General features: G+C 40.5%; 1 protein-coding gene across 2 annotated transcripts in view; it reads left to right on the top strand.

Annotated features, from left to right (window-relative positions):
• The window catches only part of LOC126356144 (nicotinamide/nicotinic acid mononucleotide adenylyltransferase 1), a 121,851-nt gene that overhangs the window by 41,133 nt on the left and 59,833 nt on the right, over positions 1–20,885 (top strand). For both annotated transcript variants that reach the window (XM_050006879.1, XM_050006878.1), the window contains exon 5: positions 7,479–7,633. In XM_050006879.1, the coding sequence (XP_049862836.1) occupies positions 7,479–7,633 (155 nt within the window). The remainder of the gene's footprint in view (positions 1–7,478; positions 7,634–20,885) is intronic.

The following is a 20,885-nucleotide window of genomic DNA, read 5'->3' as shown; positions in this document are numbered from 1 at the left end:
TATTGTCCCCATCTTGAAGCCCGGTGCGGACCCTCTGGCGGTGGACAGCTATCGTCCCATTACCCTCACCAATGTTTGGTACAAATTGCTCGAATGTATGGTGGGGCGGCATTTGTGTTGGGTCCTTGAGTCATGCGGTCTCCTCGCTCCATCCCAGGGTGGTTTCCATCGGGGCCGGTCTGCTGTGGACAATTTGGTGCGGCTGGAATCTGCTATCCGTACGGCCTTTGCCCGCCGTCAGCATCTCGTTGCTGTATTTTTTGATCTGCAGAAGGCATATGACACAACATGGAGGCATCACATCCTTGCTACGTTGCATGAGTGGGGTCTTCGTGGTCAGCTCCCAGCTTTTCTTCAAAACCTTTTATTGCGCCACTCTTTCCGGGTGCAAGTCAGTGCCGCCTCTAGTTCATCTTATATACAAGATGGGGTCCCGCAGGGCTCGGTGTTGAGCGTCTCCTTATTTCTAGTGGCCATTAATGGTCTGGCTGCAGCTGTGGGGGCATCGGTGTCTCCTTCTTTGTATGCCGACAACTTCTGCATCTCATTTAGCTCAACAACTACGGCAGTCGCCGAACGCAGGCTGCAAGTAGCCGTTCGCAAGGCAGCATCATGGGCTCTGACTCATGGTTTTCAGTTCTCTGCAGCCAAGACTCGAGTTATGCACTTCTGCAGGCGTCGGACGGTCCACCCTCATTCTGAACTTTACCTCGACGACCACCTACTTGAAGTGGTGGACACTAGCCGCTTCTTAGGACTCGTCTTTGATGCCCGGCTCACATGGGTTCCTCATATTACTCAGCTGAAGCAAAAGTGCTGGGGGCACCTCAACGCCCTTCGCTGCCTGAGCCACGCGTCTTGGGGTGCAGATCGCTGCACGCTGTTGCGATTGTTCAGAGCCCTTGTGCAGTCCAGGCTTGATTATGGGAGCCTGGCCTATGGGTCTGCATCACCCTCAGTGTTGACGTTGTTGGACCCCATACACCACTGTGGGGTTCGACTTGCAACTGGCGCTTTCCGTACGAGCACCGTGGATAGTCTACTGGTGGAGGTCGGGGTTCCCCCGCTGCGGATTCGCCGCCACCAACTGCTCGCCGACTATGCTGTCCACATGCATTGCTTGCCGGGCCATCCCAATCATCGCCTGCTTTTCCCTGCCGTGGTCCTCCCTCTGCCTGAACGGCGACCTAGGTCTGGGCTTTCCATTGCTGTCCGCGTCCAGTCCCTGCTGTCGGAACTGGGGTCATTCCCTCTTCTGCCTCCCTTCCGGGTCCGTGCACCCACGCCTCCCTGGTGTATGCCCCAGCCGTCTGTCCATCTGGACTTGGCATGGGAACGCAAGGACTCAGTTCTGCCTGTGGCCCTCTGTCGTCGTTTTCTTGCGCTCCTCGCCTCATTTTCAGGCTGTGAACCTGTCTACACTGATGGTTCCCTGTTAGATGATCGTACTGCCTACGCTTTTGCTCGCGCTGCCCATGTTGAACAACGCTCCTTGCCGGCTGACTGCAGTATTTTTACTGCAGAGCTGTTGGCCATATTGCGCGCTCTTAAGAATATGCGTTCCTGCTCAGGTACGTCCATCGTCATCGGCAGTGACTCCCTGAGCAGCCTCCAGGCTATTGACCACCGCTATACCTCTTCTCCTCTGGTATCCTTTATTCAGGAGTCTGTTTTTGCCATTACCCGCTCTGGTCGTTCGGTGGTCTTTGTTTGGACACCAGGTCACGTTGGCATCCCGGGGAACGAACGTGTCGACAGGCTGGCCAAAGGGGCGATCGACGCTCCCGCTTTGGAGATCGGCCTCCCGGCTCGTGATCTGCAGCTGGTGTTGCGCCGTAAGGTGCTTGAGATGTGGCATGATGAGTGGTGTAGCCTGACCTTGCCGAATAAACTGCGGGCTGTTAAGGTGGTGACCGATGTGTGGCAGTCCTCCCTGCGGGCTTCTCACAGAGACTCTGTCATCCTGTGTCGGCTCCGCATCGGCCATACCTACCTGATGTACGGACATCTTTTGCATCAGGAGGATCCCCCCGTGTCAGTGTGGGCCCCAGTTACCAGTCGCCCACATTTTTTTGGAGTGTCCCCGACTGCGCACCCTCCGGCAGTCTTTCAAACTCCCGGGCAAGTTGCCTTTGGTTTTATGTGAAGATGCCTCCATGGCTGACGACGTTTTAAATTTTATCCGTGGTAGTCCTTTTTATGGTTCCATTTAGGGACGTCCTGCACCTTTCCCTTTCTGTGTCTCTTGTCCTCGAGTCTCTCACAATTGGTTGTAGATTTTAGTGTGTATTCGGATGGTTGACTCTTTCCTTTTTTTGTTCTCATGGTCAGTCAACCAGTCTCTGGCCCTCTTCTTTTCTTCCGTTTCTTTCTGTCCGGTGTCCGTCTGTACTCTTCTTGTCTCTAGTGTTTGCTGCCACATGTGTGTTCTTTCAGTGACTTTGGGGTGGGGGGGGGGGGGGGGGGGGGGAGAGAGTCTCCTCACCCTTGGGGTTTTACCTGCTCCGTAAATTTTCGTCTCGCCTGTTTTTGGAATGGGGGACTGATGATCTTAGCTGTTTAGTCCACCTTAAACATCACAACAACCAACTGATCATAGCATCTTGTGTTGTACTCATGTACATCAGATGTTCATCTGTTACGCTGTCGGTCAGTCTCATAATTCTCTTTCGTTGTGAAGCTAAAACATATTTCTCACTCCTCATGTGTTTCATTTCTACACTCTTCTTTCTGTTTCCTTCTGTTGGACTCGCCACAGGCTAGCTCACCTTCTCTTCTATGTTTTGGCATCATGTCAAATATAAATATCACTAGTCTCTACTGTAATTATTTACTATAGCGCTTTTAACTATCACCAAAATTGGAAGCGATTTGCGTGGCACCCGAGGCCCAACATCAATACTTCAGTCCAAGAATAATCCAAAAATTCTAGTAATTACTTTGAAAATTCTAGAAATTGGCACTGTACGGATCAGATCTGGAGTTTGTTTTATTTTTTTTATATGAAACCTTCATGGATTGGGAATGAAGGGTTACCACACCATATAACTTCCACGAGGCTGCGAAGTTACTTTCTGAAGTTTTGGCAGCACACTCACACACATCACACTTATTTTTATTACATGTATTGATTACTAGCAGGAGGGGTATAGGAGTATGAGAGGACACAAGCCGCACCCAGTACACAGATTGTCCCTGTGTGAGTAGTAGTGTGGAACAACAAGCAGCTTCTTGCTGCACATGTGCTTGATGCTTTGATTTGTACCGAGTATCTCTGAAAACAGAAGTTTGCATACTTCACTATGAATTGTAGCATTCCTTCTGATGAATAGTAGATAATAACCTAATGGTTCCAGAATCATTTTATTATTCAGTTTCAAAGAGCCAGACATCCCATCAAGATCTTCACTATGTAATGGATATTAAGAGGGTCACCTTTTAAGTTTTTACAAACATCGTGAGAGAAAAACATTCCTTTGCTACAAATCATTTTATTATTTCCTATCCCTTTTGCAGTCAGCTGATGTGAAGTGGTGTGTGCCAGAAATGTCATGTGTATTTAAGCCGTAATGCTACATTCTATTTAAATTGCCATATATCACACAGTATTCACTTTAAAAATATGAAATAATTACCACTTATCCATAAAAGTATGTAGAATATTATGGCTTATGCAGATTATCATAATGTTTCAAATTAATTTGAATCTGACAGTCCAAATAGATTTTTTTTTTTAATATTATAAATTTGACTTTGATTCCATATATCCAACACTGTGCTTCAATTTAAGAAGGCTAACTACAGTCCATAGAATCTACACACATTTATGAGTAAAATGACATGAGGGATATGAAATTTGTGTTATTATTTAGAAAGATAATTATTATTTATTTGAAGAGAACATTACAGAATTTCCTTGTCTACAGTATGACTTAGCATTTGTGTTTAGGAAAACATTCACCATGCAACCCTTATTACATCTGTTACAAACAGTTCTTGACCTTCTTTTCCTTCCTTCACTAGTACACACACAGCATCTTGACTCTTTCATCTCTGCAGGTTTTCTCAAACCCGGAGAACCACGAGGATCATCAATTGCATTTTTTTCTTGCAGTCATCCATTCATCTGACAAGGCTTCAATTATCATTACAGTATATAGATATCTGGAAACAAGTTTCCGTCCTTTATTATGCTCTTTGTATAATATGTAAGAGTTCAGCACCATTCTTGACATTATATTAAAAGCTACCTTCTTCCAGTATTGAAGAGTTCACCTCTCGTTATTATAAACTCATTAAATAATAAATTGTTTGGCATGCTGTGTGCTATCATGATGTAGTTGTTACTTTTCCTGACTTTGATGGCTTTGTGACAAAGAAAGTGTTGTGTACAATTCAATATTAACAATTCTTTGAGCCTCTAAAGCAAGAATTGCTATACATGCAATGTAAACAAAGAAAGAGGCAATCATTTTCTTGGAAGGGCTATGTGAGCAAACCAATTACGTTGGTTTCACAGCTAAATGTTCATTCATATAAAATAAAATGTACTGCAATCTTTGATAAGACATACCAAAGGCTTCCTCTGTCTTGTGTTAAGTCATATGACAAGCCTCTTTCATCTACATCTATATCTACATACATACTCCGCAATCCACCATACGGTGCATGGCGGAGGGTACCTTGTACCACAGCTAGCATCTTCTCTCCCTGTTCCACCCCTAAACAGAATGAGGGAAAAATGACTGCTTATATGCCTCTGTACGAGCCCTAATCTCTCTTATATTTCGTGGAAAGACCACAAAGATAAGTTGGTGGCAGTGAAATTGTATTGCAATCAGCCTCAAATGCTGGTTCTCTAAATTTCCTCAGCAGTGATTCACGAAAAGTACGCCTCCTTTCCTCTAGAGACTCCCACCCGAGTTCCTGAAGCATTTCTGTAACACTCGTGTGATGATGAAACCTACCCGTAACAAATCTAGTAGCTCGCCTCTGAATTGCTTCCATGTCCTCCCTCAACCCGACCTGATAAGGATCCCAAACGCTCAAGCAGTACTCAAGAATAGGTTGTATTAGTGTTTTATAAGCGGTTTCCGTTACAGATGACCCACATCTTCCCAAAATTCTACCAATGAACCGAAGACGACTATCCGCCTTCCCCACAACTGCCATTACATGCTTGTCCCACTTCATGTCACTCTGCAATGTTACGCCCAAATATTTAATCGAAGTGACTGTGTCAAACGCTACACTACTAATGGAGTATTCAAACATTACGGGATTCTTTTTCCTATTCATCTGCATTAATTTACATTTATTTATATTTAGAGTTAGCTGCCATTCTTTACACTAATCACAAATCCTGTCCAAATCATCTTGCATCCTCCTACAGTCACTCAATGACAACACCTTCCTGTACACCACAGCATCATCAGCAAACAGCTGCACATTGCTATCCACCCTATCCAACAGATCATTTATGTAGATAGAAAACAACAGCGGACCTACCATACTTCCCTGGGGCACTCCAGATGATACCCCTTGTCTCCGATGAACATTCACCATTGAGGACAGCATACTGGGTTCTATTATTTAAGAAGTCTTTGAGCCAGTCACATATTTGGGAACCAATCCCATACGCTCGTACCTTAGTTAGGAGTCTGCAGTGAGGCACCGAGTCAAACGCTTTTCGGAAGTCAAGGAATATGGCATCCGTCTGATACCCTTCATCCATGGTTCGCAAGATATCATGTGAAAAAAGGGCGAGTTGCGTTTCGCAGGAGTGATACTTTCTAAAGCCATGCTTATGCATGGACAGCAACTTCTCTGTCTCAAAGAAATTCATTATATTCAAACTGAGAATATGTTCGAGAATCCTGCAACAAACTGATGTTAATGATATTAGTCTGTAATTTTGAGGATCCGTCCTTCTACCCTTCTTATATTCAGGTGCACCTGCGCTTTTTTCCAGTCGCTCGGGACTTTACGTTGGGCAAGAGAGATCACAGTTTTGTAAGAGTTTGATGTGACAAGACCTGGAAATTTTTTCTAAATGCCTTCTCTGGAAGCTGGGTAGATCAGATACTTTGGGAACCCAACAATGGAAATACTTCAGACTTAATGCCAAAAAATGGACCTAATCTGTTTGAGGATGCCCGCATTAAAACTGGTGTCAGTAATCATGAGGCAGTTGTAGCAGCTTATACTATCAGGGTACAAGTGGTAGCTAAAACAAGTAGAAAGATATACATATAAACAAAATGCTGCATAATTTCAAAGAGAAGATCAAAAAATTTACCCTTGGGCAGGAGTACATAGAAGAACTGTGGCTCAAGTTTAAAAGATGAATTGGTCATGCATGTGATATATTCCAGTGGAACACTTTATGTTAAGGGGGACCCTCTGCAGTATACAATCACGATAAAAAACCTCGCACCTTTCTCGCATAACATCCTAAAGGCCATGGATCAAGGAAATCGGGTAGATGCAAAATTTCTTGGCTTCTGAAAAGCATTTGACTCTTTACCATACTAACATTTATTAACAAAAGTATGATTATGTGGGGTATCGAACAGAATTTGTCACTGAACTGATGATTTCATGGTAGGCTGGATGCTGCTTATCTTGGAGGGAGAGTCATCAGCGAAAGTAGGAGTAATTTCAGGTGTACCCCAGGGAAGAGTATCAGTATCCTTAGTTGTGTCGTATGTTAATGACCTTGCAGACAATATTAATAGTAACCTCAGAATTTTTGCAGATGGTGCAGTTATCTCTAATGATGTACAGTTTTAAAAAATCTGCAGTAATATTCAGTCAGATTTCAAAAAGATTCCATAGCAGTGCAAAGATTTTAAATTCACTTTAAATGTACAGAAATGTAAAAGTATGCATGCCCTTCATGAAGTATCTCTAATATCAGTGATTCACAATTAGAATCAGTCAACTCGTACAAATACCTGGGTGTAACAATTTGTAGGGATATGAAATTAAATGATCACTCATAGATAATGCAAGTGGCAGACTTCAGTTCATTGCTAGGATACTGGCAAAGTGCAGTCAGTCTGCTAAGTATCATGTGCCACACAATTCATAGTGGTTTGTAGAATATGTATGTATATGTATTAAATAAATGTCGAAATAGACTGTTTTTAACATCTGGTTTGGTATACAATAAGTGGTGTTCCTTGAGCATTATGTACAAATGTATAAGCTATTTATCTGTGATTATCTGGTTTGAATTAGTGTGGATTGAATCAATACAATTTTCAAATTGGGGAAAGGTCTTTGCTGACTCATTTACACACACATTTGCATTCAGGTTATTTAATTGGCTGTTTTGAGAGAGATGCAGAAACAACTTAATGATCAAATACAGTCAAATAATGAGAACTCATCATGGCTGTTTAACCATGTCTATCCTTCATTGCAACACAAAAGAAATCATTATATAAATTTGTATTTATGTATTTTATTTACAGAATAATATTATTATTGTCACTGAATGGATTGCTAATGAAGTCAGTTCTACAAAAATTCGTCGTGCATTACGCCGTTCGGAGACTGTGAAGTATCTCATCCCAGATTCAGTAATAGACTATATACAAAAGAATAGTCTATATAAGGCTAAAGACAAGTGAGTATGTTTGATTTAAGCAAAGTCATAAAGGTTTACTATATGCTACATGATGCCCATACTTCGTCATAAATAGCAACTGAGATTTTCTATCTCCTTCTGTACTTTATCCTATTTGTATGACATATTACTGCTTTTTTTATTTATCAATATTTTGGTGGATATCTGTGTACTCTGTGACAGGCGCTGTTTTATTTTATTGTTCTGTTGTGCCTTCTCTCTCTATGTTCCAGTATGTCACATACTTTATACTGGAGAAGCTTTCACCCAGAGGATAATCTATAGTTTTCATAGATCATCAGCACCAATCTTTTTCATGTCTGCATGCATTCTTGTCTGCATTCCTACAGCAGTGAGTCTAGTTAAATCTTTCTTTCCCCCGATAAAAATTTCTCAATGTTCTTTTTTCCCCTGGCAGTGCTTATTACCTTGTGCCTATAAGTAGACTGGACATCAAACCCCTTCTCTTCTTGAAAGTTTTCTACCTTCCTGCAGTATTTCATACCACCTGTGTTTTTCAAATTATGTTGTTTTATGTGTAATCATTATTTCTCTACCCGTACATATGGATGTCATGTAGCACTACTTCTGGACACTTGTCGTGGACACAACTTATACAAATCTGTCTCTGCTGTAGTCAGAGATAAACCATGAGTGGGAAACATTTACTATTGAAACTATTTAGTAATATAATATTTATTTGATTAAGTAATGTTCATAAATTATATAACTGTCTTTCTTTTGTAAAACAAGTGTATAACCTAGCTATTTTAATTAAATAAAACAAAAAAATCATGGAATCATAATTTGTCATTGAACAGCTAACATTAAATAATATGCATGAGGTCAACAAGTATTGTCAAAGTGGACAAAAATGAAAATTATCATAACAGAGTAGTGAGAAGTAGTTGACTGTGTGAAGGTAGCCATCACTTTTTACATGTAGAATTCTGTGAATCGACATGTTTGGGATGAGATGTGGTTGGCCATTGGAACAGCAGTAGTTGTACTTGTTGCTCCATTACTATCAAGAAGCAGCAGTTGTTCCTAAACTTCAAAGATGTTCTGGCAGTGGCACAGATGGAATTAGAATAATTGAGAGCTGCACATGGCAGCAGTAATATTGACAATAGAGTAAATGACTGCCAAGTTGGGCAGTAGGCTGTGGACAAAAATGTGCAGATAACCCAAGAAATTCAGGGCAAGTTGAGGAAATGGTACTGGTTATATACACAAAAGTGGAATAAAGTTCCAGCCCACAGACCAAAAATGAGTATTGCACTCATCAAATCTTGTGCTTCATTAATAGACTTGGAAAGAAACAAAAAAACCAGTTCTACCAATTTGCAGGTCTGCAACAAGAAACATTTTAGATTTCATTGGACAATTAAAAAGAGAACTAATAAACAAATGGAAAGTCATAATTTGATGATTTTTGATATTGATTCCACCAAAGATAGTACTAATTGAGTGCACCTAGAGCTATTGATGCACAGTTTTGGTTTGTTCCCCATAGAAGCATTTCTGACATGACTGAACAGATGTAGTGCAACAGCAATTCATAATTTATTTGAAAATGTCTTTTGTGAAATAAAATTGGACCCCATAATAAAGGTGTGTATGATTGTAATCACTAAGGGGCAGTTATAAACCCCCACCCTCAATAAGGTTTCACTGAGGTGGGAAGAAGCAGTTTCGTTGAGTCATAAATGCTTGGCCAGCGTATTCAGAGAGAACTTAATGGATGAACAGTGAGAAGTAGTTTACCAATATCACATAGTGGGCTATATATAATTCTTTCCAAAAAACAGTGGAACCTGAGAGGAAGTGTGGCTACCATCTGAGAGCAAATGTCTGCTGAGTCAGAGGACTAGCTCCAGTCAAAACTTGAAGATATCTTAAAAACAATACTGTACTGTACCGTATTTACGTTTTTTTTTCCGGTTTTTGTAATCCAAAAAACCGCCTGTGGCTTAGAATCGAGTGCAAAGTGGAAGTTCTGAAAAATGTTGGTAGGTGCCGCCACAACTAACTTCTGTCATCGAATATATGTCGTGCTTCGCAGGCACAAAGATAAATACGGGCACCAAAACCTCTGCGTCAATAAATAAATTTAAAAAAAAAAAAAAGGTGGAAGACGAGCTTTCTTTCTCCGCCCTGAGTTTCCACCACTGCTTTTTCATACATTATCCAACGAAGTAAATACAAATTCCGTATTGTTCATCTTCGAATGTAGCAGCATTTCAATGTACTGCGAAAATCCGACTGGCAAGACTGTTTGGGATGTTTGTCAGTATGGCCAACTCTGCGTTCTGAATTTTTTCTTACCTGTGAGAAGAGATGGTTGCTAATAGGAACTTTTATGAATTGTTAATCACATGCACTATTCTCTTCACAATAATAATAATAATAATGCCAATATAAACATTTTGCCATGTATTCTTTTGTGTTTGCTGCTATCTCATTTAAATCCTATCTGCCTAATAAACTACGAAACTAGAGTGAGACAACAGCAAACGCAGAAGGATATACATATCATGTCATGTTTATATTCGAATTATTCTTATGCCAAAAAGTGATAGTCAGAAATGAAGCACGGCAGTTGATTAGATTTTTAAATCTAAGATGACTCTAATTTCTGTGCAGAATTTAACGTACTAAAGAGGCGTCTGCAAAGATTTTCAAACGGAGAAAAATTTTCGCTAAACTCTCGTTCAGAAAATCTTCTATCGTACACAGTCTATTATTTGGTTCTTGTTGACCGTTATCAAAGAAAGCAGCACTGTAAGTAATAACAAATAGCAGTCTCTTGCCATTGTTTCGCTAATGAGCCGATTCCTCTCTCTCTCTCTCTCTCTCTCTCTCTCTCTCTCTCTCTCTCTCTCTCTCTCTCTTTTTTTAAAAAAATGTTAAGCGGCGGTAGTGCGCACTAAAGCAAGCCCCATGCCGCGAGCGGCAACGGGATGTAAACAGAATGTGACACAGTACAGTAATGCATTTTCAGCTTCGAGTGACATAAACACCTATAACAAAGAGAACGGCACTTATCAGATCAAAGAAAAATAAGCAATCAATTCAAACCAGACGAAGCACATGGCAAATGAAGGGTACCCGTATAAATACGGACAGAGCGCCTGCCGCATAGCATCAGCTACCTGGTGAAGCTTACCTGTTAAGCCTATGACTCATCATTCATTCGACCTAAATTGTGTCTCATATTACAATGGACCAACTTTGTTTCGATTTGGAGGTGTGGCCTAAACTTTTCTCTCCCCTTGAATTTTGAGTCTCAGACTTCAGGTGCGGCTTAAATCCGGGAAAATTTTTATTCCTCGATTTCGAGTCTCATTTTTCAGGTGCGGCTTAAATTCGAGTAAATATGGTAAACTGCTTCATTGTATTGCCAAAAAAGTGAAAGCCATCCCCTAGAAATAAAAATTCAACGCACAAAGCAAAGACAACTTGATGTTTTATTAGGCATGAAATGAATAAAGTCTCACGGCAAGTGGTGTTCACTTCCCAGATGACAATAGTAGTGTGACAGATAATGTTAAATTCAAATCATTTGTTATTAAATTCAGTGAAATTTTCTTAACAGTATCTGAAGACGCAAGGAAAGGAAGAAAAAAAACCACAAATCAAAATCAGATCCATTACATTTTATACATCCCTTGCCTACTCCTACAGCAGACATCAATTTCCTCAAATCAGTTGTTAGTTACATCACAAAAATCATATCATCATGGAAAACAGTAATTTTTCTAGCTGTGATGGGGTTCCAATGAAGTTACTGAAATCTTGCGCTGACTCAGTCGCACCACATTGAGCTACCTTCACCATCAGTCAATGAGGCAAGAAGTTCCTCCGGAAGACGAAAATATGCTATAATAACACATAGTTATAAAAGTGAAGAACAGCAAGTGTCCTCTAATTATGGAGACATCTCCCTCCTTCCTGTGTTCTCTCAATTTTCTGGGAAGCTTCTTCAAGCACTCTTAGATTCTTATATTCACATGCTAATATATTTAGTCTGTAATGGTGTTTATGGTTAATAACAAGAGTAAATTTAGAATTAATTGTGAAATTTTCAACCACAGTACTAGAAGTAAAACGTAATTTCTATGTGAACTGTGTATCCCTGTCTGTTGTTCATAAAGGAGTTTAATATTCTGGTGCAAAAGACTTCATGGCTTCATCTTTTTTGCCAAACATGACATAGGCACAAAGAAATCTTAAAATGGTGAAAATGAAATTAAAGGAGTGCCTTATTAGATGCCACTATATAATTTATGACAAAAATTGATCTATATGATAATAATTCCTTTTAACACTTATAACAAGGTTGCTACAAGTTCGGAGTATTGGAGAAATTAGGGAATTTCAAACTTGTCAAGGAAATTTGGAAAATTAAAAAAAAGAAACAATAGCCCTAAAATTATGTTTTTGTAGATGAAATGGTTTGTTTGCTGAGGTGTTATGCATTGTCACTGGCTGGCCGTAGCAGAGTACGTACGCTGCTTCCCTACTCCTTCATTCTTACGCTTCATCCCTTCCTACTACTCCCCTCAGCTTGCAGTCAGTGCTGCCACCACTTCTTGCTGCTAGTCTAGCAGCCACTGACATGAGGTAGGGAGGTGTGAGGAGTGGTTTGTTTGGATCTGATTATCAGAGGTTGTTGATGCAGAGGCCAGAGATGGCAGTGATGTGTGCATGAGATGTGTCTTAGTGATTGTGTGAATGTGTGTGTGCTCTCATTTTCTCACAAAGGCCATGGCCAAAAATTTAGTTGTGAGAGTATGATTGTCTTTTCTACATTCCTGCCTGCAGCTCAGTGATCATCTTTAAGGTGAATCGCTACCTATCCTCATTAGTATTGATTCTTAGAGTATTTGCGCAAGATATTTGTTGCGTACATTGGTCACCGTGGTCTCAGTTTATCAACATGGTGTCTGTGATACATGAATAGATGAATAGCTGGCCACACAAGTGGGCCAAAACCACAGGTCATTTCTGCGGGTATTTCTAATTGATCAGGCTTGCCGATTTGAAGCCCATCATTTCCCAATAATGTGCAGGCCCTGCCCAGCGGATATAGCCTCACTGCTGTGCCTACAGGCGGAGGCAACGGACAATGGGATTAAGGAATTTGGACTCTCTCTCAACAAGTACATTGTACAGTGGGTTGTTTTATAGATATTTTATTTATTCCAGTATATTTTGGCACTTCAAAAGTAATTTATATATTAGAAAGCACAGATCATAAGAAAAAGAAAATTGTGGCAGTCACTGTCAGTTTGTGTGCTGTGTACTCATATATTTCTCAAAAAAATCACAGAACAGCTGTAAAATAATAGATATAACACAGTGGGTAATAACAGACAGTAACAAACATAGTAGAACCAACATTTTATTGGTGGTCACCTATAGTGTTGGTTTACAGAACTCTTCCCTGCATTATACACTTCTTTAAATAGGCCTACATTTATCTGGGGTTATTTCTGAAATCAGTGAAGGTATTTTAAATCTATCTTGTGACTCCAAGGAAATGTGTGTTTTTGTCACCAAATGCCCTTCATTTTATTTAAATAAAATAACAACAGTGGTCTTAATGAAACACATGTACCACTAGGTTTGCTTTCTCCATCTACAAACACTTCATTACAGATCTTGATGTTAATACTTATGATTTTTGCTCACACAGGGGAGAAATATAAAAGTTCTTATGTATTTTGTCAACTTATATCTTTACTTACCCTTGAGATCTCAAAATTTGTCAGGGAAAAATGCTAAAACTTTTATGGAAATCAGGGATGGGGAAACGTGTGGCAACTCTGAATATAAACATTAGAGAAACTTTAACTTTCCCATTATGTAAACAGCTGCTGATGTGTGTTCTGGAAACTAAGCAAAAGTATAAAGGTATGCATTAGTTTCAATTTTAGATAGAGACAGCAGTTATGTAAGATGAAGAGGAGTTACTTTTCCAGATTAGTATGCTTTTTATTGAAACTTCAGAAACAGGTCATCAGAAATACGTGTACTGCACATCAAAGTGAATTGTGTCCTCCAGTATCTAAAACCTTGGCACTTTTAACCATCCTCTAATTATACATCTACGAGGTAATAATATTTGTGTACGTGAACCAGAGTTATTCAAAGAAAATCATTTTGATTGTTTGTTAAACACAATGAATAAAGATAGTTTTATGCTTCCTGTTCTCCAACTACTAATTCAGATTTTTGAATGTATGGGAATGGAAATGAAAATGTTCAACAGGCTAAAAAAGAAAGACACTCTGAATATGAAGCTGGGTCCACTGAAAAAGAAGGTACTTGATAATCTGTTATGGAAGTGTTGCTACTTGATGGAAGAATTCATGAAGGATGATCAGATAATTTAAACCGGATGTCATTGTTAATTAGCATTTTTACATAAATACACTCCTGTGACAATTGCAAAAGACCTTCTGAAATTTGCTAAGGAGCAATTGCCAATTGCTATAGAACAGCTGATAATTGCCACATAACCCTGATCCAATGATAGTAAAAGGAAATATTGGGAATGGGACATGTTAACTGCAATGAAGTCTGTGCATGAACACTACAAGGGGGGACCCAAAAATAACCGGAATATCTTTCTAGAAAAGCGTATACTTTATTGTTTTTAAATACAACCTTAATCTCCTTCAAAGTACTCTCCATTAGCATTAATACACTTGTCTAAACATTCATTCCAGTGCTCGAAGCACCTTTTAAATTCATCCTCTTTGATATCTGCTAGAACTTTCACAACATTGCGTTTTATGCCTTCCACATCTGCAAAACGCTTCCCTCTCAAGTCTCTTTTCATCCTCAGGAATAGGAAGAAGTCCAAGGGTGCTAAATCCGGCGAATAGGGCGCGTGGATCAAGGTGCTAGTCTTCGTTGAGGCCAAAAACTGGCGAATGCTGAGATCTGTGTGCGCTGGAGCGTTGTCGTGATGCAGGAACCACATGCCAGAATACCACAAAGCCAGACGTTTTCGCTACAAACTTCTGCAAAGCCGTTTCATAACCTCCAAATAGAATTGTTGGTTTACTGTCTCGTTTTCAGGGACAAATTCAAAGTGTATGATCCCTTTGAGGTCAAAAAAACAGATCAAAATCGTTTTCACATTCGATTTCACTTGTCGAGCTTTTTTTGGTCGAGGTGAGACGGGTGACTTCCATTGTGATGACTGTTGTTTACTCTTTGGATTGTACCCATAGCACCGTGACTCATCACCTGTAATGATTTTGTTGAAAAAATGTGGATCATTTTTGAACATGTCCTTCATTTCGAAGCGTGAACGTGACAATCCTTTTGATCTCCGGTAAGAAACTGTGGCACGAATTTAGCTGACAGTCTTTGCATCCCCAAATCAATGGTCAAGATGTGCTGAATTGAGCTCCAAGTTCTCGAGTTGGTCGATTGTCCTGCATCGATCTTCACTGATGAGATCAAGGATTTTGTTGATGTTGTCTTCACTTCGAGCAGTTGAAGGCTGACCAGAACAGGACTGATGTTCGACCACAATTTCTCCCCTTTTAAACCGAGAAAACCATTTGTACACTTGGGTTTTACTTAGAGCATGGTCTTTGTAGGCTGTCTGAATTATCACGACAGTTTCTGCTGCATTCTTGCTGAGCAAGAAACAAAACTTCACTGCCACACGTTGTTTGTAAGAACTAGCCATTTACTCGTGTCGTCTGCACTGTACACACACTCAAAGAACTGCCAAAGAAATCACACTTCTCACTGTTGGGTGACGACATGTGGCAGAATGACTCAGCAGAGCTGCTGCTACAACCCTCTGGTGGCACAACCTGCTACTACAAGTACACAATGTGCAGCATTACGAATCCGGTTACTTTTGGGTCCCCCCTCGCATATGCATTCAACTGTTCATGCAAAATGGTGTCTGGCGAAGTTTGTTGTGAAACCAATTGGTGTGTCGTTCAGTGTGGTATGGCAAAATGTCTGCAAGACATCCTTTGAGTGCTTAGTATCATAGACAAGCATTTGTGGAAATCGTAGGCAAGCAGTTGTGGACGGCTCAAAGCTGGTCAAAGTGTCGCTACTGTAGCCATAGTAATGGGTGTGTCCAAATGTGTCATCTCATGGTTAAAAAACAATGCTGAAGATGGAAATGCTATGCAAAATCATGCCAGTTTTCACAGATAGGCCACGAAGCCACAAACATATTGATATGTTGCCCTAGTGTTAAAAAGGAACAGATCTCTAGGCAGTTCACTGCAGGCCTTGCAATTGCCACTGGTACAAATTTCTCTGCCAGAGCCATTTTGTGGCAGTTAAATCACATTTGTTTGTGTGCTCAGAAATCAGTTAAATGTATCCCACTTTAACCACGCCTTTATTGAGAAAGAGTTTGTTGGTGTAGGAAGCATGTTGGTTTGTTCAGCAAAACGCACCACAGAATATTCATGTACGTCGTCAGTATGGCCTAGATGTTACAGTGTGGGAAGGCATTATGCACAATGGCTGAACACTGCTGCGTATCTTTTTGTGAGGTGCTATTACAGTGCAGCATTATTGCTGGGAGATTATTTTGAATTATGTGCATCTGTTTATGGTTGTTGTACATCCTGACTTCCTATTTATGGATGACAATGCCTGCCCAGACACAACTGCTGATGTGTCGGACATACTGGAAAGTGAAGATATTGACCATATGGAATGGCTTGTGTATGCCCCGTATCTAAACCCTATAGATCATGGTGGGATGCTCTTGGCAAACATCTTTCTCATTGAACACCCCTCCCCTGACCGTGCAGGAACTGAAAGCAGCGTAGATAGAGGAGTGAGAAAATATCCCCCAAGGGCGCCTCAACAGTTGGTAGCCAGCGTGAATAACAGGTGCAAAATGTGCATTAGTGCCCGAGGAGGGAATATTCCGTACTTAAGTGTCCAATGTTGGTCTATATGTTGGGAGTCTGACCTGTGTCGGACATGAACATTATTGAAGTTTGTTATGCTGTTTTCTTGTTTGGTGAGATCTGTACCATATATATACAAACACACACACAGAATTACTAGCTTTCGCAACCGATGGTTGCTTCTTCAGGAAGGAGAGGGAAAGACGAAAGGATGTGGGTTTTAAGGGAGAGGGTAAGGAGTCATTCCAATCCCGGGAGCGGAAAGACTTCCCTTAGGGGGAAAAAAAGGACAGGTGTACACTCGCGCGCGCACACGCGCACGCACACACACACACACACACACGCACACACACACACACACACACACACACACACACACACACACACACACACACACACACGCGCACACACACACGCACACACACACACACACACACACGCACACATATCCATCCGCACATATGTGCGGATGGATATGTGTGCGTGTGCGCGAGTGTACACCTGTCCTTTTTTTCCCCCTAAGGGAAGTCTTTCCGCTCCCGGGATTGGAATGACTCCTTACCCTCTCCTTTAAAACCCACATCCTTTCGTCTTTCCCTCTCCTTCCTGAAGAAGCAACCATCGGTTGCGAAAGCTAGTAATTCTGTGTGTGTGTTTGTGTGTTTTGTACTTGTGCCTGTCTGCCGGCGTTTTCCCGCTTGGTACCCGCTTGGTAAGTCTTGGAATCTTTGTTTTTAATATATATCTCACACACACACACACACACACACACACACACACACAAAAACAAACAAGTCAGTCTCGTGATTATCATTGAGAGTATGTTAGCATTAGTTATAATTTGATGTTACATTAGGCTATCCATGCTAATGGAATTTATGGAATGAAGTTTATAATTCACAGCTTTGAAGGATTGCTCCAAAAAAAAAATCATATTGTTTCCAACATGTGAAGGCTGCAGAACATTATTGCAATACATTCTGTTAAATATTAATTCTTATACTATAATTATGCACCTGTTGATGTGTCTTCCATACAGATAAATGTATTCTGCTTTAAACAAATGTGCATCAAATCTTGTTTTTTGTAAGATAATTAATTTTCAAGTTATGCTAAATTCATTGAAATGGAACACCAGGCTGCTTATTTCAAGCTAATCAGAATGTGCTGCAAGTTCATACAATTTTCAAAGAGTGATGATAGGAATTCAGTATGGAAATGTGGGTTTTCTGACTATAAACAGTAACATTGGCAAGTGCGTGTATTGATTCATTGATGGTAATTGTGAATGTGACAGATTCTATACCATGAATGACTGAGTAGTACAAAAATTTTAATCTGCTGCATCAGAGAGCAAAATTCACCTAGGTTGTTTTGCCCAGGTAATGCTAGAGAAATACATTATGCAGGATGACAAGTTCTGATTTTCAGCAAGGTAAAGCTTAATAAAAATATCAAAGACTACCACCTCCAGAAGCAGTTGACTGCATGCTGGCAACAGCAGCAAGCATGAAGGTCTCTGGTGATTGAATCAGCCACAGCAGCCTATGTATGTCACAACCTAAGCTGGGTACAAGCAGTCTTAGACCATAAGAATGAGAAGAACACAAGGCTAACATCAGCAAAGTGTGGACAGGGTGGTAGTGGCACACATCACAGAATAGTAGCAGCTATTCAAGCACCTTGGCTCCTCAAAGGCTCCAACAAAACAGAACAGAACAGGGATTCCCTTATTTTTGAACAACACGGTCACAAAAGCATTTCTCAATGAAGTAAGAAATTTCAACCAGCCAGAGATAGCAATCAGACTAAAAGCACTTGCTGCAAACAGTGACATAATGTTCCCATTGCGTTATCAGTATAAAGTCACAATTCCGTAGAGGCAACATCTTGACAATGTGTGGTATGTGGCTGTACTGCGTGCATCAAATCAACGAGGGTGACCCAAATCAACTTGATGCATATTACTCTATATAGTGAGCCAAACATTGGAAATTATTTCCAGCCATAGGTGCCACCTGGTAACAAGAAACAGCTCATTGCAACTTGTCCCAGCTTTCTGTCAGGCGGTGGATCAGTGGAGCCTATCCTGTGGGTTGTGGAGTGTGTAATTGACATAATGACTTAATTTGTTGTGTAGTATCATATTCATATGAACCTTGGGACTTAAGAGCAGCGACTACAAGTGTAATAGGTTAAGAAACACAAGCTGGGGCATCTTGCAAAGAAATGTCGTAGTTTTCTTGAAATGGAGAAGAAAATCAAGAATCTGCAGACAGAATTTCATTGTAAACTTAAAAACCTTCAGAAGTCAAAGAAGTGGTACATTGCATAAGAAAGGAGGAAAATTGTATAAGATCTATTCTGTGTATGCTACAGTTTGTAACGCCACTACTTTCCTAACCTTCTGTATAAAATCTTGGAGAGAAACGCATACCATATTTACCTGAGTATAACACGACCCCCCTTTCTTTTCTTATTTAAAAAAATAATAAATTATTTTAATGTATTTTGGCTAATCAGAATTGCAAACTGTTTTATTGACATAAAGTGTCTTCTAAAAAGTCAACATTATACCTATTCTAAACTTATGCCATTTATTGAGTGTCTACATTTTGATATTACCATAGTTAGTCACAAATGAAGGCAGCAGAGTATAAGCTTGCTCTGTGCACGTGCATCACACATTCTCCAGCAGCCAGTGAGTGTTCACCAGTTTTCTGAGCACTCTGCTGTGAATGTTGCATGCAATGTAAGCATTATATGCGATGATTAGCAAGTTATTTAGTGAATTTTTATTCCATTTGTGCCAGCTGTCATGGCTGATGGTGGCGGTAAGTGACAAATCCTGCACAAGCAAGCAAGAGACACAATTTGTGGGATACATGCTTCTATCAGTCACAGAGCTGATGCGTGAGAGTACCACAACTCGTGCTTGGAATGGCAACAATGCAGTCCCTGTCCTTGTCTCGACCTGCGAGAACTGCCAACGTTCGTGGATTGGACTATAGGAAAAATAAAATAAACAAAAATAAATGGTTTACATTAATTTTTGGACCATTTTCTTTCCTACTTCTTTTGTTCATTAAGCCTCTAGTCTGCAGTATTTTTAATCATCATCTTCCTAATACACAGCTATTAAATTTATATCTTCATTGTTACAAATATTTGGCTATTTCTTCTACATACATTGCTATTTCTGTGGTGGTTGTTACGGTGGGACTTGGAAACACAGCTGTTCCTCCCTCCGTGCCACCCCCCCTCCTCCTCCCCCCCCCCCCCCCCCCCCCCCCCAAATACATATCAGATGTCGCATCTATTCTCACGTGAGAATGTTAAAACGTCTCCTGCTTCCAAACATATTGCCAGGGCTCAGTGCTCTCATTGGCTGTGTATAACCAGTAAGTATCTAAAATCTGCTTAGCGTGTTTGTGTAATTTTTTTGCCATAGCTTTTGTCACTCAACAATGTCTTGACCTGACAAATAATTCTGCTCTACCCAATCATGGTTTTCTTCTATTAATTTTCCTTTTATTATGACCAAGAATGTAGCAGTTCCTTCAACTGTTTGCAAAGACATGATGTACTGTTCTGATTTTGATTCAATGGAAATGACTGAGATGCATGGCACAAACATAGACAACTTGTAACATGTGACCTTAGGTAGCATGTTTTTCCGCAGCAGCAATGTTGTAGCACAGATTCATGTCACGCGTAAGACATTTGTGACACTATACAACAAATAGGACATAGTTTGTGACAACATATTACCTAGTATGATCAGAGTGGATTGCCAATGCAACGGAAATGTTAAATCACCACTGTCAGCATGTGGATTTAGTATGGTGATTATCAGTGGCTGATGGAAACCAGTTACTGCATTGTGAAATGCTTTTGTGATTGTGTATAAAAAATAAAGTAGGATAATCAGTATGTAACCTCAATGACAGTGATGTTTTTTCTGAAGAACAGACCTGTCGCCAAATGCTTCTCCAGGACTCTGTCTGAACAGTACTCTCTCATCGAGTTTTTACTCAAAGGGACAGTCAAATGAAAACGAGATACTGTATAAGGAGCTTGGGGTGGATGGAAGTAACACAGATCTGTGTGTATAGAAATGTCCTCAATCGGAAATCTGAAAGTAACAGCATGAAAATTCGACACTGTGCCATTCGTCTGTTAGACATGCTCGGCATGAGGCCAGGGAGTCATGAGCGCATCCGACTTCACAATGGAGGCTGGTAAAAAGGAGCAGCAAGGTGTAGTGCGATTTTAGATTGTGGAAGGAGTTTCAGGAAATGAAATTGTTGAGTGTGTGTGGAATAAACAATTTTGAG

The sequence above is a fragment of the Schistocerca gregaria genome, chromosome 3 (assembly GCF_023897955.1).
Source record: "Schistocerca gregaria isolate iqSchGreg1 chromosome 3, iqSchGreg1.2, whole genome shotgun sequence".
Taxonomy (NCBI): domain Eukaryota; kingdom Metazoa; phylum Arthropoda; class Insecta; order Orthoptera; family Acrididae; genus Schistocerca; species Schistocerca gregaria.
Note: the sequence above shows the minus strand (reverse complement) of the source record. Positions and strands in the feature narration are given on the sequence as shown.